The sequence below is a fragment of the Ochotona princeps genome, chromosome 20 (genome assembly GCF_030435755.1).
Source record: "Ochotona princeps isolate mOchPri1 chromosome 20, mOchPri1.hap1, whole genome shotgun sequence".
In the NCBI taxonomy this organism is placed as follows: domain Eukaryota; kingdom Metazoa; phylum Chordata; class Mammalia; order Lagomorpha; family Ochotonidae; genus Ochotona; species Ochotona princeps.
The window spans coordinates 8,065,376-8,088,714 of NC_080851.1; the positions used below are offsets into that span (position 1 = coordinate 8,065,376).

Here is a 23,339-nt window from a genome sequence, read left to right on the forward strand (position 1 = left end):
AAGACGGACACTCAGCCGAGGGCGCAAAACTGCGGCGCCGCGTGGCCGGGCTCCCGCGGGCACTCCGACTCTGCTTCCCTCGCCCCCGCTCCATCCGGACCCTGCGGGCGCCCGGCCTCCCCGCGCCCCGCGCCCTCCCGGCGTGCAGCCCCTGGCGCGTCAGTGCGCCGAACGCCTCGGCGCGCCCGCCTCCCTCCGGCCCGCCGGCTCTGCACGGTTCCAGCTGGGGAGGCGGGGAGGCAGTCGGAGCAAGACCGCCACGGCAGCCGCTCTGCAGCCGCCAGTCGGTCGGAGGACGTGCAGGCCCTGGAGCCCGGGCGGGCCCGCGCGCGCCCGAGGAGCCGCAGCGCTCGCCCCTGCCCCGCGCCGAGGGCGCCAAGGTGAGCTGGGCTGGGGACGGCGCTGGAGGAAGGTGGCGGCGACGGAGTTGCGGGTCCGGAGGCTTGAGGGAGCTGCGCGTTGCCTTGGTTCTCCTGGGATTCCGCGCTTTGTGCAGGCGGCAGCCCTGCGCCGCTGGGGCCGCTGGCTGCCTGGGCACCTTGAGGGGGCAGTGGAAAGGGTGACCGTGGCACCCAGTCCGCCCCCTACTGCTTTGAGTCTCCACGAGCTCGCGAGGAGAACGGAAGCCGAGAACTGCCGTCCCTGGTGGGACGTGCCCCACGGGGAAAGGGTGGGCAGGTTACTTTGCCTTGGGGTGGCGTGTCTGCCGCTGGGGCTGTGAGCCGCGCGCTCTGCGGGCAGGTAAATATTTCCAGGAGTCATCTAGGTCATTGTCCAGGCGTGTACGCGTGGTGTGTTTAGGCCATTTTTGTGTTAGGAAGTAATTGAGCTCTTGTGAAAGTGTGCAACCTCGGCCCAAACTTGTTGCAATGATGCCCTATTTTGTACATCATTTACCTTGCTCTTAAAATAGAGCAGAGAATGAATTATTTTGCATTTCTTGTTGCCCCTGCCCCCACCGCCGCACCTTGGAGAATGGGGGGGGGGGAAGGCTTGTGCTCCAGCGACAGATAGTTTTGTGGATAGGAAAACTTCTTCCAGGCACTCATCAGCGTGGGGGAAATGGGCTACAGGGACCCCTGCCCCCTCCCCACACCCCTGACTTGCGTTAGGGCCTAGTCACAGCCAGGGTCTTGGCCCCTTTTATTGTCCTCCAGACCATCTGCCTTCCTCTCCCCCTGCCCTATAATTCATGATCTGTTGCATTGATCTCTTATTTTCTTTCTGAAACGCCCAGTATTTCTTTCTATTGCATCTCTTGCTGTGTTGCCTCTAAGCATAGAGGGCCTTGAAGGAAGAGACGCAGCCCTCGTCGGTACCCAGAAACAGAGGCGTAGTCGCATGTTCTGCCCATTGGCATGGCCGCAGTTCTGTGTATGGCTAGTCATGAGGAATGAGAAGTTGAGCGAGCTGGGCAGGAAGGAAATGAAAACCTTCATCCAAGTCACTGTTTATTGTTCTGATGCCCCGGAGAATGAACATAACTGTGTTTTAATTCCGAGAGAAAAAGAAGGCACAAATAAAGGCAGATATTTAAAGAAAGGATCACAGATAAATGCAGAAAAAAAGTGAGAAAGAGGATACACCAAAAGTTTGAAAGGGTGGGCGCACGAGCATTGTGAAATGCAGCTGGGAGATCAGGAGCTGCATTTATTCTCAGTGCAACCAGTAACTGAGACACTGGCTTGTCGCTCTCTCCCTTTGGAGCCACACGTCTTGATCAGCAGAAAGGCAGGTGTGATGTAGACCCACTGCATCTGCTTTGGTGCTGAGCTGGTTGATGCATTCAGTAAGAGCAGGTGTTATTACTTGCTTAGTCACCGCGTGCCACACAGTGCAGAGGCTGTGACCGGCTGGCACTGCCCTCGGGGAGCTCCTGGTGTGATGGGAGAGGCAGGAAGCAGGCAGGGAACGGCCCATACAGTGAGTAGAACAGAGGTTTAGCAACATCAAGGAGCAAAATACCATACACCAAGCTCCTGGGGCAGACAGGTGGCTGGACCACAGGGCAGGAGGGGCACGGAGGATGCAGCTGGGGAGATGAGCAGAGACTGTCAGGTTCATGGTCAGTCGGAGAGGTGGCTGGGGTGCTGAGCACTCCGTTGACTGGAAGGAGGAGACAGACCTTGGGTGACACTTAGAGGACCTCCTTTGGCTTGGAAAAGGGCGAGGGAAAGCTAGGCTGACCTGCTGCAAAGTGTGGGTCAAGGTACTAGGTACAAAGTGTGGGACGCCGGACTAGGTAGGTGTCAGAAGAGAGGGATTTAAGAAGGACAAGGATCCTTTGGGGTTTTATGTAAATCCAGTGGGGAAGCAGGGGCTTGAGACCAGCTCCCAGACCCCAACTTGAGTGCCTGGTAGGTAATGCTTCCATTTATCGAGATGAGAAAATTTGGGTTAGTGGAAACAGGCCCGGATAGACAAGAGTTTGGGTTTGGGCCTCTTAATATTTAAGATGTCCTTGAAGGGGCGCATAGCCACAGCCCTGTGCCAGGTGAGAGGGGTTGTCCTCCAGGGCAGCAGTGGGTAGGTGGCCTTTGACAAGTGCAGGTGATGAGGGTGGATTTAAGGTAAAACTGATGAGCTGTGTGGTTTGGCTCTTCTTCAGTAACCTTCACCAAGGTGCCTACAGAGGCAAGGCAAATGGAGGGCTGGCTTCCTGCAGACCTTTGCATGGTGGCTATTGTGGAGAGTAAGGGAATTGAGCATCTTTTCAGGGGATCGGCTGTGTACATAGTGGCTGATACCTAGGCTGAGTACCAAGACAAAACAGGAGAATCATGGGGTGGGGTGACCCATAGATCGGATTTCTTCTCTCTAGGAATTTCCCACTGAGGTTATTAGGAGATCACGGTTGGAATAATAGGAAGTGAGTGACTGAGGTGGCGTGAAGGCAAAGATTCAGTGTGTTTTGTGAGTACATTGTTCAAGAAGGAATCCCAAAGGTTGAACGGTTCTCCGCCTGAACTCATGAAGGCCTGGAGTAGAGAGGATGGCAGTGTCTGTGCTGGAGGCTAGTGGGGGGTCTCCAGGGATGGGAATGAGCTAGACGTCAGTAGGTGACAGCCTTGAGGACAGGGAGAGGGCACAGTGAGGGGCCATGAGCCTCCGAGAAGCTGGCTGTTTGCAGGAGACACAGAGAGGAAAGGCTTAGATGTGGGCTTGGAAAACCCAGAGCGCAGCCCCCTCCGCTCACATCCCTAGGGGAATCATGTCTTCATGCTCCCCCATGATGTATCAGCAGGTGCAGGTTGTGCATGGTGTCACAGTCTCTGAGGACAGCTCTTTCTGAGTGACTGAATCTAGATGTTTGTGAGTGAAACAAGAGAGACTCCAGCTTCCAAGAGTAAGAGAGCAACTCTGCTGCCCTTCAGCAGATGGTCAAGGAAATCTACCTCCACTGAAGACTTCAGGAAGCAGAACACAATGGAGTTTCCTTACCTTGGTAATACATGCTCCTGCATCTAACATGCACAGCAAGTCAAATGCTCATTCAAGAAAGTGGTGTCCTTGATCTTTCAAAGAGTCATATGCTCCTTTAGTTGCTTTTCAATCGGGTTCCTCAAACTGAAGTGTTGAGTGTGGAGTCGTGGTATCCCAATGTTAGATAGCTTCAAGACCTGAGAAACAAGAGTTCTAGAATTGGAAAGGGCCACAGGAGCTAAGCACAGTCTGTGTACGTCCCCATTCATGCAGAGGACGGAGACTCAGAGACTTACGACAGGTAACTTTAGAGGCCTAGACCCGGCCCTTTACCTGACATCACAGAAACAAAATTTGGTATGAATGACTTAGTTTTATCATTAGTTAATCTGCATTAACTGTGAGCAACATTGAGTGAAAAGAGACTATAGGACTCTGTTTAGTCCAAGTGTAGCCTGTGGACCAGTACCACGGGATCTCCTGGGAACCTGTAAGAAATACAGAGTTCAGCACCTGGCGCCTCAGACTGGAACAATCTCTGAATGTACATCTTAACAGCTCCTCGGTGATGCTCAGGTCAGCAGGGCCCATGCTGCCTAGAACTGGGAAGAGGGCAGAAAGAGGAGATGCCATCATTTTAATATCCTGAATTTTGAGTGTCTTGCAACAACAGAAACAATGCGCTGTGATGTTTACCTTCCCACAGAGTGAGGTAAGGCAGTGACCTTGCTGTGCAAGCCCTGTCTGGATGGGAGAGGAAAATGGACCCCAGGCATGTTGATCAGTTTCCCATACTCAGGGCAGTGTTGTTACTCTTGCTACTATCATTTTTCATTATTATGAAAAAATGACATCTAATGGACCAGGGAATCAGAAAACCACATGTGCTATATCTCTGAATATCAAAAGAACGTGAAGTTGGATCCTGGGTCTTTTCAGAATTGTTTTCAACAATGGTTGTGGATCAGAACCTGATGACTGTTTAAAAAAGAAAGTCCTGGGCCCAGCAAGGTGACCTGATGCCTGAGATCCTCACCTTGCACACACCAGGATCCCATATGGGCACCAGTTCGTCCCTCAGCAGCCCCATTTCGCATCCAGCTCCATGCTTGTAGCCTGGGAAAGCAGTCGAGGACAGCCCAGGGCCTTGGGACCCTGCACCCATGTGAGAGACCTGGAAGAAGCTCCTGGCTCTTGACTTCAAATCAGCTCAGCTCCGGCCACTGCGGCCACTTGTGGAGTAAATCAGCAGTCAAAGGTTCTTCCTTTGTGTCTCTCCTCTCTGTATATCTGACTTTTAGATAAAAATAAATATTTTTTTAAAGAAATGCCGTGATGTCCAGGCTGAACTCCATGCTAAGTAAATACAAATGGATGCTATGAGAGGGATCAGTGTAGTTCGGGGCTCCCGGGTCTTTGCTGTGTGCAGCTGGGATTGAGGGCCATTGCTACCATGGTCATTCGAGAGTCTCAGGGGAAAGGCAGCTTTCTGATTACAGCTCTGAATCCTGCTTGACCTACCAAAGCAGAGGGACTCTCCATGGCTTCCTTTGGTCCAAGGCAAGTTGCCAGAACTCACTCACGTCACATTCCAAGAAGTAAGATTATTTTTCAAGGAAAGAATGAATTTATCCTTGGCCATTTTCTTAAAATGTGAGCAGTAGCAGTTAACTGTGGATGACAATGTTCTCTAAAACTGGAATGTGGTGATGGTTGCATAATTTGGGAAATTTACTGCAAGTTATTGCTATACTTAAAATGCGTGAATTGCATGTGTAAACCATATCTCAATAAAGTTGTTTAAGTTGCTAGGTATCCCTTAACATACATAATTCAACAAATTGATTAGGTAGCCAGAAAGCCAATGCCTATTTTGTGTAATTAGTGCATTAGTACCTAGCTCAATGACAGACTGATAGAGCTCAGTAGCATGCTGGTTAGGTGAATGTATAGGTGTGTTCGTGGGTGATTGGCTACTATCATGATGGCCTTTGGTGGTGGAGTAAAGCGGAGATTGTTGTTGATCACCAGAGACCCCTAAAGCTGATCGCTGTCTGTGAGAACTTGTGCCAGGGACGTGTGTAAGGCAGTGGGACTAGGGACTTGAAGTTGCATTGAGGCTGGAGCACCAGGCCTCATAAGGTAGACTTTAACTCTGGAGGAACACTGCACAGAGCTGTCCACAGCAAGGTTGTCTGAGGGAAATCACTTGAGCCCTGTGAAGACATGCTGTGTCCTGCGTCATCTGGGGCGTACTTTCTGGTCATGGTGACTTACAGTGTTGACAGAGCCCAGGTGTGCATAGAGCACACGCTTCTGTTTGAAATAGCAGTGTCGGGGGGGTCAGGGTAGGGAGGTGGAGGGGACGTGTACACCATTCTGTGCCCCATACGTAGAAGAAATGTGAGTTAAGACATGCTGGGATGTGGTTGTTTTAATTTATTGAAGAGGTTCCTAAGACATTATCAGCTGAAATCCCTGAGGGAAAAAAGTTAAATTCTGGGCTTCACCTAGATTTAACCAGAAAGCTTTTTTATTGAGTATCTTCCTGATCAGAACTGGACTGCATCCTTGCCCTAGCCAGTAGACTGTAACAAGCATATAAAATTTTGTTTGGGTGATTGAGAATCTAGAAACATCTTAAAATCATTCTGAGAGGTTCACACTGAACACATGTTGAACCTAGGTCATAACTTGAAAATGACTTGTTCTTTTGGAATTTCCTCATCAAAATCCCTAATTGAGGAGTCTGGAAAGCTTGACTTTAGTCCTCTTTAGTTGTAATGCTATTATATTTCTTTTCTAGCAATTCTTTGCTTGGTTCTTTAAAACATGAACAGGACATACTCATCCTGAGTATGAAATATCAGTAGATGATTTGTAATTGCTTCACTTTGTAAATTGAATTTCAAAGAACACGTGTTTTGTGTTGCCAGTATCGTGGTGAGCACAGCTGCCTTCCAAGGATAAGCTCGTATTTTAATAAAACTACCATTTTACTCCTAATTACTGGAAAATGATTTTCAAATTACCCAAGTTTCAGTTGAGGGAACCAATTTCATAGACTGAAGTAAATAGGTTTTAATGTTGAAAGGAGCAGTAAATAATGATTGGACTGCAGTTCGCCCTGGCCCTGGCTGTCATGATCACTTGGAGAGTGAACCAGCAGATGGAAAATAGCTCTGCCTCTCCCTGTCTCTGTCACTCTGCCTTTTAAATCATCAAAAATCAGTCCTCTTCAAAATGCAGCTGTCATCTTCGACATTTCACCTCCAGAACGAGGTCACCCATCCTCTGGTTCAGTCCACAAATGGCTGCGCCAGCTGGGGCAGGACCAGGCTGAAGGCAGGAGACAGGTCCAAGTCCTCGAGGCTTCCAGTGCTGCCTCCCGGGATGCGCAGCAGGAAGGTGCAGTCTGGAGGGGAGCCAGGACTCCAGCCTGGGCTGCCCAGCTCGGGCTTTGGCTGTCCTGAGTGATGGCTTAGGTGCTGCAGTGGGTTCCTCACTGTATCCGTATATCGTAAATTGCTGTTTAGGAACCAGCGCCCAAACACGTTTAAAGTGAGGTCACAAAAATTCAGTATTAATTTTGGGCTTTCCAGTTTTAATCTGGGTGAATCTGTAGTGTAGTCTCATCAAGTTGATTAGAGGAAGTTAGTGCTAATTAGAGATAATCTTGTAAATATGTCCTTACTGTGTTTCTCCTGTACCGGCAGTGTGTGTGCGTGCCTACACACACGCGTATACACACACACACACACACTACAGAGAATGACTTGCGGTGAGGGAGACATAGTCTTTCTCTTCCCTTTCTTGAGTAACCATGCTCTGATGAGACAATCTAGCTCTCAGTTTTATGTTGCTGAGACTTTTATTGTACGTTCTATTGCAAGTACATCCTGTCTCCTTCCAGATGGAGTGTAAATTGCTTCAGTGTTAGCACAGTGTCTTCCCCTGCCCTTCCTCTCTTTGCTGCAAAGAACACAGTGATCTGGGTGTGTGCGTGTTGGGCCACAGAGGTTAGAGCTGCCCTCAGATTGCTGTTGCCACATTCCTTGTTAGCAGAAAAGTTCTTGTAAGGGTTTTGCTATTTTTCATAATTAAGAAACCTTCAGATGTTGAGATTATTTGTTTTAAGTACTTAAAGGCAGAATTTCAGAGAGCAGACACATCTCCCAGCTGCTGCTTAACTCCTCCAGTGCCCACACAGCCAGGATGGACAGGCCAAACCCAGGGGCCTGGAATTCCATGTGGGTCTCCAATGTCAGTGCAGGGGCCCAAGCACCTGGGTCATTTTCTGCTGCTTTCCTAGGCATGTTAACAGGGAACTGAATTAGAAGCAGAGCAGCCAGGACTCAAACTCTCTCTTGTATGGAATGCTAATTTTTTTTTTTTTTTTTGCAGGTGGTAGCTTACCCCACTCCACCACAATGCTGGCCCAAATGTCATTCTCCTTTCTAAGTGAAGCTAAAAGGATATGGCCTAACTTCCACACTTCTTTGTCTTTCTTCCCCTCTAAAGCGGCACACACCTTCCCCATGTCTGCAGGGACTCCAGTAGACATGTAACCTGCCTGGGTTTTTTCCAGGATTACACAGCAGTCAATCATGTTTGGTTTATAGCATTAGTAAATTAAAGTCCTTTGTTGGATTTGATCCAAAAATAGAGGTTATTTCTACCATATTAAACATGTTCTATAGCTAGAATTCCTAAGTGTAGAGTTCTGGATATTTCTACAACAGTCCTCAACTCTGGGCTACAGTGTATTTACAGTGACATCATGAGTGACATTTGGAGGTGCTGCACAGTTTTAATATCCCCATTCGAGGTGGATGCCGCAGTCCTGAATTGCGTGGATTACAGAGAATTGTATTTGAGCCTTGTTGTAAAACTACACTGTCGAAGGCCAATCACTTAAGTTCTTTGAGCCAGTTTGCTCATCTTTAAAATAGGTGTAAGCTGTACTCCAGAGCCATTTTAGGATTAAGGTAATACTCTGTTTGAAAACTATGAATGACACATAAGCATATGCTGTTAAATGCCTAGAACAATTAATAATCCATCTCCCAGATGCGTCAAAGGTGTTTCTGTCTCTCTCTCACCTTCTTGTTTCCCCTCTGTTTGTCTTTCCCTTTTGGATACTTTGGTGTACCTTGAAACCATCATGAAATCATTTATTGTACCAGCTTCTGTTTGTAGCCATAGCTACACTATTAGAGGGGTTGGTTGGAGCTTGTCATTAGAAACCTGTGCAGCTCAAAGATGTTAGACCGGTCACCCATTGAATTGTATAAAATGCGTGCTATTACAAGGGCCTCAATGGTGAAGTTATTAGCTCCTAATAACTTATTCATTGTCTTATTTAAAGGAGGGATTTGAGCTTACTTTTTGATATTTTGCTTTTAGTTTTAAAAGGCATTTATCATCGTGCTTGTTAGACTTAAGGATTTTGCAGTTCTTCTGTTTGGTAGATGCTTCATCTACTCAGATTTCAGGCCTTGGCTATACAAGCTGTGAATTCTTTGTGCTAATTTAGTAACTTTTTTTCACACTTAAATAATGCATATTATCTGTCTGTTGGCCACTTCATCGTTAATATTGTAGTGCAATGAACACTGGTTTCATTACTACTGATTCCTTTCACTGATTCCCAATCAACTGAGAATCCTGCCAAGAGATTACTGATAGTTTTGTTCAGCCCTGGTGCTTGGTACCACTCTTAGGGAAAGCAGAGAATGGCACTGCTCCTGTCCTGAGGGTGTGGAATGAAATGGGCAGCAGATTTTCAAACTACTGGCGGAATTAGACGCTGAGATCACTAGGTAATGCTGAAAAGTAGTGAAATGACTGAAGAGGTAGGAATAGGCTCTGAGTCCGAACATCGCAGTTTGGGAGGTTCTGGTGTCAGATGACGGTGGAGCACGAGCCGTCTCATGGTGAGCCAGGAAACAGAGCCGGGAAGCACCCACGTGCATCCATGTAGTCCCTCCTTGGACATCTGTCATGATTTGGTGACAGGGCCCCATCCTAGCACCACATCCAGTTCGATCCCATCTCTCAGACCCCTCCTTCACACACTGTATCTGGGCCAAGCCTCCATGCTCTGAGTACCATTAACCTGAGACTTTGGGGTTGGAACATCTGAGAGGTGGGGAGTCAAGTTATGTTCAGTTGTCACTCTGCCTTCCATGTCACTATCCCCAAAAACCTTTCTTAGTTCCTTATACCCTCCTAGATGACACGTGCCCTTAGCTGGGTTTGGGGTTCTGATCCTGGCTTCCTCACTTTCTCATCTACATCTCACACCTTCCTCTCCTGCCACACTGACATGACAGTACTTGCACCTGTCAGTTAATATCTGTAGAACCCAAGCAGGGCTTGAGAGTGTGTATGATGGAAGAAGTAGGTGATATTACTGTCAGTATTGTCTTGAAAGTTTTGCTTATGGGTGTTATTGAATGACATCCAACACTAGGCTAAGAGGTTGAATTTTCCTAACTCATAATTTGAAGTTTCTTTGAGTAAAACCCACCCAAAAAAATGCTTGTGAAACATTTCACCAGGGCCTGTAAAATCCATTAAAACCTCTGAAGTGGTTCACATCTGGTTTTCACATAAAAGAAATTGTGCAATGCGTGGAATGGAGAAGTAATTTTCACCTAAACCCGGTGTGACACTGATTCACAGCCATCTGAGAAAGTTACACAAACATGAACTTGCTTGAGAAAGTTGTACAAAGATAAACATTTCACATGTTAGTCACTCGATGGAAAACAACTTGCCAGCATTTTCCAGAAAGAACTGATGCATCACAGGCATTGTAGCCAGCAAACAAAGGGGCGAGAAAAGGATTTCACAAATTCTGTGTAATTTAAGACCATGAATACATTGCTAACTGCTTTGTCATCTCTCACCTGTCTCTCAGGAAGTCACGATTGATGTCTGTGGTATGATTCCTTGCAATATTGTGATAGCTATTCTTCTTTTTGTAACAATCTGTTTATTTGGAAGGCAGAGTGGCAGAAATAAGGACAGAGACTGACCTTTCATCCACCGGTTTATTCCCCAAATGAACACAGCAGCTGGTCCAGGCCAAAACCTGGAGCCAGGAACTTTGATCTGGGTCTCTTACTTGGGTGGCAGGGGCCCAAGCACTTGGGTCATCCTCTGCTACTTTGCCAGGCCACAGCAAGGAGTTGGATGGGAAGTGGAGCAGCTGGGACACAAACTGGTGCCCATTTGAGATACTGCACTTGGAGGTGAAGGATTAGGCAATTGAGCCAGTACACCGGGCCTAACGAGGTTTAAAAAAAAAAAAAAAAAAAAACTTACTTATTTGAAAGGCAGAGCTACACAAAGAGGGAGATCGTCCACCCACTGATTCACTCCTCAAATTATTGCAACAGCTATGGTAAGCCAGGCCAGGTGAGGAGCCTGGAACTCGATTTGGGTCTTCCATGTGGATACAGAGGCCCAAGGACTTGGGGCATCTTCCACTCCTTTCCCAGGCAAAGTAGCAGAGAAATGGATTGGAAGTGGAACAGCCAGGACAAACAAAAGGCAGCTATGTGGGATACTGGCAGTGCAGGCAGTGGCTTAACTTGCTACACCACAATGCCAACCCCCCTCCTGCGGGTTATTATTTGTTGTTGCTGTTAGCTAGCTTATTTCACTCTCATTAGTAATAACACAAGTGGCTCCTCATGTGAATGGAGCAGTTTGTGGAGCCCACCACACATGACTGTGGTTTTGTTATAGCTTTGTTTTTCAGCAGTGTTCTGTCTTCTGTGGTCTTATGTGCAGTGTCTGCTGGAATCAGTGTCCTTGTCTCTGCCTATGGAGCAGCACGTCTGGGTTGCTGCTCCGTCTGATCTGCCAGGTGCTGGGTAATCACACTCCTTACAGCCGTACGTGTAGAGAGAATCTGGGTGTGAACCTCCTTTTGTGTTCCTGCGGCCCATGTTGCTGCTCAGAGAAGGTTCCGCAAAGCAACAGTAGCACATGGTCGCTTCTGTTAGCAGAATCCTGAGTCTCACGTGACATCTATGGAATCAGAATCTATACTATGTCAGAATTTTTCTGAGAGAAGAAAGATGTCTTCATTCTCTAGTTCCCTCCCCAAATGCCTGTAAGAGCTGGGGCAGAGCCAAGCTGAGTCCAGGTACTGGGAACTCCATCGAGTTGCCTACATGGCTGTCAGGCACCCAGCCTTCTCAGCCATAAACATGGCCTCGCAGGGGATGCTTTCATGGGAAGCTGATGTTGTGAGTGGGATTGAGAATAGAATTCAGGTAATCCAGCGTGGGACATGGGCATCCCACCTGCCAACATAGCCGCTAGGCCTTCACCCCCAGATTCCCAGGTGGTCTGTGTGTAACAGGAAAGTTTGAGACACCACACCTTAGCATGTAACCTTTGTGCAAGTTTTTGGTTTTGGGTTTTTTCCTCTAGAGACACCTTTTTAGCTTGCAGGTTGTGCCTTGATGTTTTCTAGGCTGTGTAGCTTGCTGAATATTTGACCTGCAGCGATGCAGAATCCCATCACAGTGTCTCCAAGAGTTTTAATGCTTGATAACAGATGAACCCTTTGTGTTCTCTCTCCTAGGCAGTTCCTGGTGATCTTGGAAGAGCCGTGTCATGGAATCCATCTCCATGATGGGAAGCCCAAAGAGCCTCAGCGAGACTTTTTTGCCCAATGGTATCAGTGGCATCAAAGATGCAAGGAAGGTCACCGTAGGCGTGATAGGCAGTGGCGATTTTGCCAAGTCGCTGACCATCCGACTGATTAGGTGTGGCTACCATGTGGTGATAGGGAGTAGAAATCCAAAGTTTGCTTCTGAATTCTTTCCTCATGTGGTAGATGTCACCCATCACGAGGATGCTCTAACAAAAACAAATATGATCTTCGTCGCTATACACAGAGAACACTACACCTCGCTGTGGGACCTGCGGCACCTGCTTGTGGGCAAAATCCTGATTGACGTGAGCAATAACGTGAGGATAAACCAGTACCCAGAATCCAATGCTGAGTATCTGGCCTCATTATTTCCAGATTCCTTGGTTGTCAAAGGATTTAATGTCATCTCGGCTTGGGCTCTTCAGTTAGGACCTAAGGATGCCAGCCGCCAGGTGTGTGCTTTTAAATCTGCCTATTAGTGATCTGGTTTTCTGCAGATAAATAATTATCAGCGGTTTAAAACTCGAATTCTAACTCTCTCCAGTTCATGTCCTAGCACTGTGGGGCACATTCCATTCTCCGTGTGACACAGGGGGCCGAGCACATGTGGCACAGCCCGTTCAGTAGAGAGAAGGCAGGGCTGCCCAGTGAATAACGGGACGCCTGGCACAGAGTCTCCTGGGTTCCTCAAACACAGAAACAATAACAAATGTCTTTTCCCTTTTCTCCTTCCTCCCCTTTCTTCTTTCCCTGCCATTTTCAATCACACAGTATTCCTTGTCTGAGTGAAAAAGAGTTGCCATGAACCTCAAGAAGAATACTTTGTGAGAGGCATTTGTGTTCCACATGGGTTAACTGTCCTGTGGAAGAGAGAGAACCTAACACAGCCAGCCCCCCTCTATTTTCCCCACACAGATGAAAATCTGTCCTAAAACAACTTCAACTTATTTTGAATATCTGGTTTATACAGACGTTATGGACATGCTATTCCCAAATGAGAAAAAAAAAAGTTTACTGTAATAAGTCATTTGCATTATTTCTTTGGCATTAAAGTAGCTCCATTTTAAAAGTTCATGAGTGTTTTTATATTAGCATAGAATATGTCACTCATCTGGCCAATGTAAGCAAAGATTAATAAACCGAAGAGCCCTGCATTGTCCCCATTATGTAAATAGGATTAGCAAGCAACTATTTCAGCATGGCGTATTCCAGAGCTCTTACACAAACATCTTCAGGGTTATATTTACTAGTTTAATTTCCCAAACATTTTTTGAAGCCTTTAGGGCAAACTGTCTTCATTCTGGGCCCTACCCATCCCTTCCAACAGTGAACTTGTTGAATTTTCAGCCATATTTCCATATCTAAAAAGTTCTGGCACTTGGAAAGCCCATACTTAACTCCTCCACATCATTACAATTTCTACAGATGTCACATGTTAGTCTTAGAATGTGGTGGTTGGTCTTCTATTCAAATTAATAAAGGCTCGTTGATATTGTTACTTGCCAGGCTTATTATCAGTATTTAAAGATGAAAGCAGTGAAGTAGTATGCCTGAAATTGGCCATGGTTTTTCAGGGGTGCTCAGCGAATTGGTCTCTCAGCTAAGGATGAGTGTTACGGACAGCACAGCATTGTGGCATGAGTTAGAGATCTTCCTTGCCAGAGGCCGCATCCACCCTGTCACCTGCTCAGTGTCCGTGAAGAGCAGTGCTTGAAGCCATTCACGTGGAACAAATATTGCCCCCAAAGCAGGGAGAGCTCTCCGCCGCCCCCTAACCCACTCCGCTAGGGCAGTTAGGGAGCTGGAGTGTCAGCCCCTGAGACCAGCTGTTCTTGTGGAAGGGGGACCACCATGCGTTGCAGCTGCTCCTGAACCCTGTGGGCCGGACAGCTCCACTTCCGCTTCCCGCAGACTCTCTGCTCTGGAGGGTCCCATCTTACAACTGCATTGGATTTTTTTTGGTTGCTTTTTCTGTGTCAACCCCAGGTGGCAGGGACTTTTTGTTTTTAGTTTGTGGCTAATAGGCTAATACATGGTTTTCCTCCTTACTGCCAGTCACTCGCATCCCCCAAGGCCGTTAGAACTGACACTCCCTGGACTAGGAGGAGCATGTGCCCACTACCATTATATGAAGCAGCGATCATCATTGATGAGCCTTTTTGTTCTTCCTGCAGGTGTATATATGCAGCAACAATATCCAAGCTCGACAGCAGGTCATTGAACTCGCCCGCCAGCTGAATTTCATCCCTGTGGACCTGGGTTCTTTGTCATCTGCCAGGGAAATTGAAAATTTACCCCTGCGACTGTTTACTCTCTGGAGAGGGCCAGTAGTGGTAGCCATAAGCCTGGCCACGTTTTTCTTCCTTTATTCCTTTGTCAGAGATGTGATCCACCCATATGCGAGGAGCCAGCAGAGTGACTTTTACAAGATTCCTATTGAGATTGTGAATAAAACCTTGCCTATCGTAGCCATTACTCTGCTGTCCCTGGTATACCTCGCAGGTCTCCTGGCAGCTGTTTATCAACTTTATTATGGCACCAAGTATAGGAGATTTCCATCATGGCTGGAGACCTGGTTACAGTGTAGGAAACAGCTTGGATTACTGAGTTTTTTCTTCACTGTTGTCCACGTTGCCTACAGCCTCTGTTTACCAATGAGAAGGTCAGAAAGATACTTGTTCCTCAACATGGCTTACCAGCAGGTACTGAGCTTACTTGTTACCTATTTGTCTGTAGCCAAATCCTTGAGTGGTACATAGTGTGACATTTTACCTTATTATGCATATTTTCTTATTTAGGGAATGAAAAGAATTGCTTTCTAAATAATATCCTTTTCTCTTAAAAGATTTATTTAATTTTTACTTGAAAGAGTTACAGAGACCTTCCACCACTGGATCCCTCCCCAAATACCTCAGTAGCCAGAGCTGAGCTGATCCGAAGCTGGGAGCCAGGATTTTCTTCTGGGTCTCCCACTTGGGAGCAGAGAGTTCAAGGACTTTAGCCAACTTCTGCTGCTTTCTCAGGTCATAAGCAGGAAGGTGGGTCTGAAGTGGAGCAGCCAGACTGGAACCAGTGCCCATATGGAATGCTGGCTCCACAGGCAGAGATGAGCACGCTAAGCCACTAGGCCAGACCCTATAAACAGTATTCTTACAAAAGAATGATGTGACTAAGGGTGGTATCTGACCTTATCATAAGGTGCTAGACAGGATGCCTGTGACCCATATCAAAGCAGCTGTGATTACTACCCAGCTCTGCGCCTGTCTGCAGTGGCTGTGTCTTCATGTAGTTAGGTGTCTGCCACTCACATGGAAGGTATCGATTGACTTCCCAGCTCCCAGCCCTCATCCCCAGACTGGGGCAGTGGTAGGCCTTTAGAAGGGTGAACCAGCAGAAAGGAGTCCGGTGTCTCTGCTTCTTAAATAAATAAAAACTATATTATTTATGTATAGTTTTAATTAAAAAATAAGAATTATTGCAGAACATGATTAGAGAAATAAAGAGTTGGGGTTTTTTTTCTGTAGTGTTATAATTGCAACGATTGCCTGCAACATTAAACAATAATATTAATCAATGTTAAATATCTCCATGTAATTTTATATCGCCCACAGTCCACAAAAATCACAGAATGAATAGGCAATTCTCAGTGAATACAGACAATAAAATGAGAACCAATAAAAGCACAAACTAGAAAACATGCAGCTGGGGGAAGAAAAAATATATCGCAGCTGGCCACGAATGTGGACACAGCTTCAGGTTTGGTTTGGAGATTTCTGAAGTAATGAAAAAGGAGACAGCATTACTTACAAGGTGCTTGTTATTACACAGCAGAAAAACTACTCTCCTCAAAGGATCAGCAGATTTTCCTCAGTAATTCCTGATCTGCAAATGCAACTGAAGGGATTTCACCACAGTCCTCTGGTGCAGCATCTGTCACTGAAAGCCAAGGACACTGCACCAAAACAAACGTGTAAAACATTTTGCATTTTAAAAGGATCCAGAGGGCATCCTGACCCAAAGAGGCAACTTCTAGTACTTAAATTCGTTTCAGCAGTGGCATTTGGAGGAATACTGTTTGTGACTATGACAGGTGTGCACAATTGGAAAAATCATGATACCATTCAAGTGGATGAATATTTGCCTCTGTAAGGCGTTGTGCTCGGGGCACTAGTAGCTTCCTGGGAAGAGAAGGTAAGAAGAAAGAGATAATCCCAATCAATTAATTGGTTAAGATGGGAGGACATACAAGTAGCCTGCAAACTCCCTGCCCAGCAGCAAATTCTTGACACAGCCCCTAAGCCGCTGCTCGAAACACTACATCCCTTATCAGAATGCCTGGGTTCGAGTCCTGACTCTTACCTCTCATTCCAGCCTCCTGCTGTTGTATATCCAGGAGGCAGCCCAAGATGGTGCCAGGACTCGGGTCCATGCCATAGGAAATCTGGATTGAGTTCCAGAGGGCTCTTGGCTTTTTTCGCCTGGTCTAGGCTCAGCTGTTGTAGGCATTTGAGGGGTGAACCAGCACATGAAAGATCTCTCACTCTTCGCTGCCCTTCAAATAAGTTGAAAAATAGTACATAGCATTTTAAAAAAAGCAGCAGCAAACTCGCTGCTTAGATTTTAAGTTGAATTAAGCCTGGAAGGTACAGAGTGTATCCAACCAAGTTTAAGCCAGCTTGTGAAGGTGCTTCAGAACCAAGTCTAACTGCCAGGACTTTTTCACATTTCATGGTCCTGGGGTCGGGGTTCCCTGTAATAGGAATATAATAGGGTTAGGATGACTTTTCCACTCATTGAATTCTCCTTTTCCTTATGCTCTAAACAGTGCCAACCTCTAGTTCGGTCCCCATAATGTTGAATTAGTACAACTTGCATGTTCACGCACGACCTAGTTCTTAAACCAAGAGGGAGCTCGGGGCTGAGGTATTGTTGTGGATGCTAACGGACGTTCCCATGTGCCCCTTACAGGTTCATGCCAACATTGAGAACTCTTGGAACGAGGAGGAGGTCTGGAGGATCGAGATGTACATTTCCTTCGGCATCATGAGCCTGGGCCTGCTGTCCCTGCTGGCAGTCACGTCCATCCCCTCTGTGAGCAGTGCTTTGAACTGGAGGGAGTTCAGTTTTATTCAGGTGTGTGAAGGACCAGGCTGCGTGTAGTTTGTTGTTAAGTGGAATTTTCAGTGTGCTCGTTAGAGCTGTTACTGCCTCACCATTGTTGTTTCATAAGTTTAAAAACTAGTCTGAAAGAAAGATTTTAATAATCATATTCCCAGTCAAGAGGGTGTGCTGGGAGGCTGCTCTGTGCCTCAAGCTTTGGGGCGCACAAAGCAAGAGGGGGATTTAGGAGCACGGTGGTGGAGTCAAAGTGGCATCAGCTCCCTGTGCCCTGTAAGGCGTGGCTAGCAGCACCTGTCACGGTGAGATAACGATCATTTTAAAGAGAAAGCAGGAAAAGTAGGGTGAGAGTGTTCTTTAATCACTTAGGAAAATGAAGGAAAACTTTTTATATCAACTCACCTTTGGAAAAAAGTTCTTTTTTTTAGTTCAGGTGGGGAAGAAGTAAGTCTGCCTTAAGGAAATGTATGTCTGTGTGCAGACTTCACAAGAATATGTGCAGTGTCAGACTAAATGACAAGGTCAATGGCTAAGACAGCGACCAGTCTTAGGAGTTGTTAGCACAGCCCTAAGCTCATATGCAGAATTCCAAAACACCATTGTGTTCTTTAGTAAGGGCAATTAACCTTCACCTTGTCTGGTAATAGCTATGTCGTAAGTTTACATATTTAAAAAATACATAACTCAAACTGAGACCCTACTTATGTATCATAAAGTGTATATATGCGGTTATAGCCAAATGGTTTACAGCACATGTAAATAAATGTGTCTTGGTAGTATATAAAATTTTGTTTCCTAGTCTATTTGAGCTTTTTTAAAAAATCAATTAAAGGGTCCAGCACAGTACCCTAGAGGCTGAAGCCCTCATCTTGCATGGTCCAGGATCCCTTATGGGCGCTGGTTCTAATCCTGGCAGACCCGCTCCCCATCCAGCTCCCTGCTTGTGGTCTGGGAAAGCATTCAAAGATTGCCCAAGGACTTGGGACCCTGCACCTATGTGGGAGACCCAGAGGAGGCTCCTGGCTCCTGGCTTTGGATCAGCTCAGCTGCAGCCATTGCGGTCACTTGGGGAGTGAATCATCGGATGGGAGATCTTCCTCTCTGCCTCTCTTCCTCTCTAAATCTGACTTTCCCTAAAATAAAGAAATAAATCTCTAAAAATATCAATTGAAAATCTCATTCAAATGGGATATAATCTTCTCAATTCATTTTTCCCTTTTGATGAAGAGAAAATAAATGTATTCCAATTGCTAGATTAATCACATATAAAAAAAATAAAATGTCCTCTGATAAAAGGTGCTAGACAGGTACATATTATCATTATAAATTCAGATATGTAATTGTAATCATTTTGCCTGTGTATTTTTCTAGTGAATTGAGATATTACGTCACTGTACAACTATAATATTACTTTTTGTAACCTAGACCATTTCTCAAAGTAAACAATCTTAAACAGACTAATTTAGGAAACCAAAGAATATTAATATCTTAGAACTTAACCTGTAAACTGCCTAAATATTCACAATTCTATTTAATATAGATACTAAAACCTTAGGGTTAATTGCCATTGGTATGACATATTAATAGTGTAGAATTTTCATATTTACCTATAAATAGTGAGTGCCTGTTTGTGTGTATATGCATGTCCATAACATGCTGTTCAGCACTTAATTTTATAACACGTTTAGTATGTTTATAAATATACATAGCACATATATTGAAGAGTTTAACTATGAAAACACTATATATGAATTTCAAAACTTTTGCACCAAAATAAGCTTGTCTTTCAACTTAATTTGCCATGTACTTTTTGAAGCCCTGTTATATCCACATTTTTTTTCTGGTACACGTCTGGTGGGGCCGTGGATCCCTTTGCAAAGGAGAGGAGATGTTAGCATGTATCAACACCCTTACACAGAAGGTACACACGAGAGCAGTAATTCCACTGTGATTTAGGAAATCAAATACGGAAAAGGGCCTGCTGTGACATTACTATAAGCGGAAAGATGTTGAAAACAGCAGGTAGTCAACCAAAAGACTTGGTTAATTAAAGAATGCACATGCGAAATGCATGGGCTGTTATAAAGTATTCATGTTATGTCTTCATATTTAATGACATGAGGGACATGATCCTGTTGTGGAAAATGTGATAATTAGAATGTTGAATGTCTGCAGTATGGCCTACTTTGCATGAAATAAGTTATGCATGTTTAAATAAGTTAAATATATATATATATATATATGTATATATATATATATGTAGAATAATAAGAACTGGTTAGTAACTTTGATTCAGTAGGGGCAGAGTTCCTCAGAAAGGTAAGGCAATATAGTTTTATGAAAACATGGAGTGTGTCTGGGTGGGGTCATTGACAAGTTTGAGTGATTCTTTTTCCTTCCTCTGTCCCCTTTGCTTCCTCCTGTGCGTCCAGTCCACCCTGGGCTATGTCGCCCTGCTCATAAGCACGTTCCATGTTTTGATTTACGGCTGGAAGCGAGCTTTCCAAGAGGAGTACTACAGGTTTTACACCCCTCCCAACTTTGTTCTGGCTCTGGTCTTGCCCTCAGTTGTCATTGTGGGGAAGAGCATTTTACTCCTCCCGTGTGTAAGCCGGAAGCTAAAGAGAATCAAGAAAGGATGGGAGAAGAGCCAGTTTCTAGAAGAAGGCGTTGCTGGAACAGTTGCTCCTCTGTCCCCTGAGCGGGTCACAGTGATGTGATGGCCTGTGGGGCCCACTGCTGCCACTGGAAGTTCTACACACACCGTGATGTTGGTGATTCCTCCATGTTCCACTGTAAGCCATCAGATTTCTGTAAGTCAAGCCCTGTGAAATGAGAATTCAGTCACATTAACAACAGACTGTCCTTCGAGTTAATTTTCACAAATGCCACATTTTGCCGATATGCAATTTTGTAGTCACACGTACTGCTTCCCTTCAGATCTTTTTTGTTCTTGTTATGCAGATGTAACACTATTGTAATGTTAATTGTACTTCATAATCAGGTCAAAATATTCATAGTTAACAATATTGATGTAGCATAACATTAAAAAAAACACTTTGCAAACCAGCAGCATTGTAAACTTTTAATATAATTCAGTGGGTGTACACTTTTTTCTGAAGCTTAAAATAAGTTTTTAATATTATCCAGTTTAAGAAATAGAAATGCATAATCACACACTATTTTTAAGATACATTAGCTTCTAGGTAAGGGTATGTTAATTCCTATATATATAGGATTTGAAGAATGTAATTAATTGAATGATGGAATATTAGCATGTGATAAAGGCAAATTTAAAAGACAAACAAAATTCTTTTTAAGGTGCACTGAAGACATGGCATACATACTGATAATGCATACCTCATGAAAACTTACTCTTTCTCCTGCCACAGAGCAGTTTCATTGTCATCTTGATAACTTGATCAGAGAGAGAACTCCATAATATTCGGCTTCCCAAACTGCATCAATTCTGGGAACCAGTGTCATTGCTGTCAAACAGCTACTGGTTTGTCACCACACGTTAGCCAGTTGCCATTCTCTGTGGAATGGGATTTTACAGCTTATGCTTACTGAGGGATTACCACGCACCAAACTCATGCTATGCACTTTACTGCGTGATCCATTTACAACTTACTGCAGCACCCACGAGGTAGCTGACCTCATCGTGGATATAAGCACCTCAAGTTTAGAGAAAGAACTACTTACCTTCTGGCCCAAGTCCACACAGTTAGTAAGTAGCAGAGTGAACCCTGAGGTCCAGGTAATCGTATTTCAGATGCCAGGGTCTGAACTGCCCAACTGCCCAGCCCCTGCTCCATCCCCAGGCGCAGAAGTTGCTTCCTCTCTCATAGGAAGACATCGGCTTACCTCAACAGTGGGTTTGTGTGTGTGAAAATGCATATGAAAAGAGTAGTGTCATACGTTTATTTACGGTCACTGGGCCGGAGACCCGAAGCCCCTGTGGAATACAGAGGATGGCGCAGTGTCAGCGAGTTACTGAGGTCCTACGAATATTCTCCACAGTTCCTGAGGGGCAAGCCATCTCCTCCTCTCCATCAGAGAAGTCCTGCTGCCTGCACAGCCGTTCGCTAGGGGTCAGTTTATGGGCTGAGGGTTCGTAATCTACTCCAGAGACAAATTACTCACACAGTTCTTTGGTGCTGACATTCCGCCTTGCAGTCATGCTTGGTTCGAATCTTAGCGTGCATGTTCTTCCACTGACTGATTAAAAACAGAGAGTTGCAGACAAGAAACAATTATATGCATTCCTGTGCCAGAAATTACGACATCTCTACGCTTACCCACTTTAATCTTGCTGCCAGAAAGAACAGAACTTTGTGTTGTGGGGCCTACCTTGTCCGTGCGATTCTCTGAGTCTCACGACTCTCTGATGCTTTTGTGCTCTCAACTGACCGCTATGTTTATTATTTTAATTATATCGCTTTTATTTTAATTATATCTTTTATTTTAATTATATCTCTTCCTTCTTGAGGATCCCTTTATACTTCATAGGTAGAATTTAGTTGAATGATAACTTTGAAGGGTGAACACGTCCACACAATATTACAGTTACAAATATCTTCAGTACTCTTATTTCTTACATTTTACTCTCTGAATACCATAAATTATCCTTTTAATATGGAAACATAATAAAATAGTTACAGAAGTTAGATGACTACTGAAGTATGCTGTTGTTTATAGTAAGTAGCCCAGAATACATGTAAAAGTATTGGAACATGAATCCTTTGAAATTATGAGAAAACTTGTATGAAAATGTATAACTCATATTCCACATGGCAATGTCTCCTTTTCAGTTTATAAAAATGGAATTATCTTCAAGTCTTAGGATAGTTGTAGGTTATTCATTATCATTCTAAGGATTTAAAACCTTTCTAAAAAATGAAATTGATTTTTAATGCTTTTACCGCTTCCAATGTGATCATTTTTGTGAATCATTATTTTTTATAGTAATTATAACTTTTTTTTGCTTCATTCTGCTGTCCTCAGCAAAAGGACTTAGTCCTGCGGTTGGTTAATGTGAGAATGAAGTGGCGAGAACTGAAGAGCAGGGACCGGTTCCCTGATCCAGTGCTTTAGAAGCGGCCCTGAGGAAATGAGAATGTAGCAGATAGACCCAGGCTGAATCCTATGCAAAGAAAAGCTAGTCACTTTTTTCCTACGTGGAAAATACCCACAGGCTAAGCGCTGCAACAAACTTTCATGTACAGATTCCGTGCCTCCCCCTAGTAAAAGTATTTGAAGTCACATTTAAATAGGACTGTATCCATTAAACATCTATTTTTCAAAGAATATATGGAAATCATCCCAGATTGTCTACATGTGAAATTTTTATTTAAACTTTAAAATATTTAAATGTAAGGATAAATTATATTTGCAAGTATTTATCAGAGATAATTATTTTGAGCTGCATAAAAGGTGGCTGATGAAGTCTAGTGTTATACTACCTGATTAATTTCTCATAAATTAATATATCCCTCACTTAAGGAATTTGACTTTCAAAATCAAGCTTGTAACAGTGATTTAGGATATGTTTATATACTCCCATCACAGTCAGTTATAAAAATGATCTGTGTAAAAGGGCTTCAAGAATGTAGCATATCCAATTTTTGTATTTGTCTCATGCAGTATGATGAAACCTAAATCCTTCTTCATTGCCTTTCATGATTGAACTGCTTCGTCGTAGAACCTATACAGAATCTTCCCTGCAAAAGTGCTTTAGGATATTTAAGGTTTCTTAGGTGACCTTGTAAATAAAGTGCCAGAAATATAACCCATAAGTACTTCTGTAAACATGAACTAACTATACAGTTGCCTCAATCTGAGAGTCCTCATTTTGAAATAAGCGTTTCAGTAGCCTCAAAGGTTGTGTCGAAATGATCTCATGATTTTCTAACTTAGAGCAAAGCTGTGGAGGGCAGCCTCGCTCAGTGTGTCATCGCGAAGTGACACGTCTCTCTCCCAGCTGTTCCTGAGTCAGTGAAACAATGTCAGGTGTCTGTCCTGCAGCTGTTCTTAGCTCTAAGTGGATCTGCAATAACTTCAGTGAAAATGCAATCTGTCCTCACCCTCACACTGAGCTTTCCTGGGACAAAGAAATTCT

The 23,339-nt window shown here is 44.7% G+C and overlaps 1 protein-coding gene across 1 annotated transcript; it reads left to right on the forward strand.

Annotated features, from left to right (window-relative positions):
* Nucleotides 1–207: 207 nt before the first annotated feature.
* On the forward strand, nucleotides 208–20,007 carry STEAP2 (STEAP2 metalloreductase). The gene is made up of 5 exons (XM_004582289.3): nucleotides 208–380; nucleotides 12,029–12,552; nucleotides 14,275–14,802; nucleotides 17,069–17,233; nucleotides 19,651–20,007. Exons 2-5 carry the CDS (start codon nucleotides 12,061–12,063, stop codon nucleotides 19,936–19,938), a joined length of 1,473 nt encoding a protein of 490 aa, XP_004582346.1. The 5' UTR covers nucleotides 208–380; nucleotides 12,029–12,060; the 3' UTR covers nucleotides 19,939–20,007.
* Nucleotides 20,008–23,339: the final 3,332 nt, after the last annotated feature.

Excerpts from the sequence above, each read along its gene's own strand:
- STEAP2 (XM_004582289.3), top strand. The coding sequence starts at position 12,061 with ATGGAATCCATCTCCATGATGGGAAGCCCAAAGAGCCTCAGCGAGACT. Across the intron at positions 12,553-14,274 it reads CTAAGGATGCCAGCCGCCAG|GTGTATATATGCAGCAACAA; the intron begins GTGTGTGCTTTT and ends TTCTTCCTGCAG. Across the intron at positions 17,234-19,650 it reads GGGAGTTCAGTTTTATTCAG|TCCACCCTGGGCTATGTCGC; the intron begins GTGTGTGAAGGA and ends CTGTGCGTCCAG.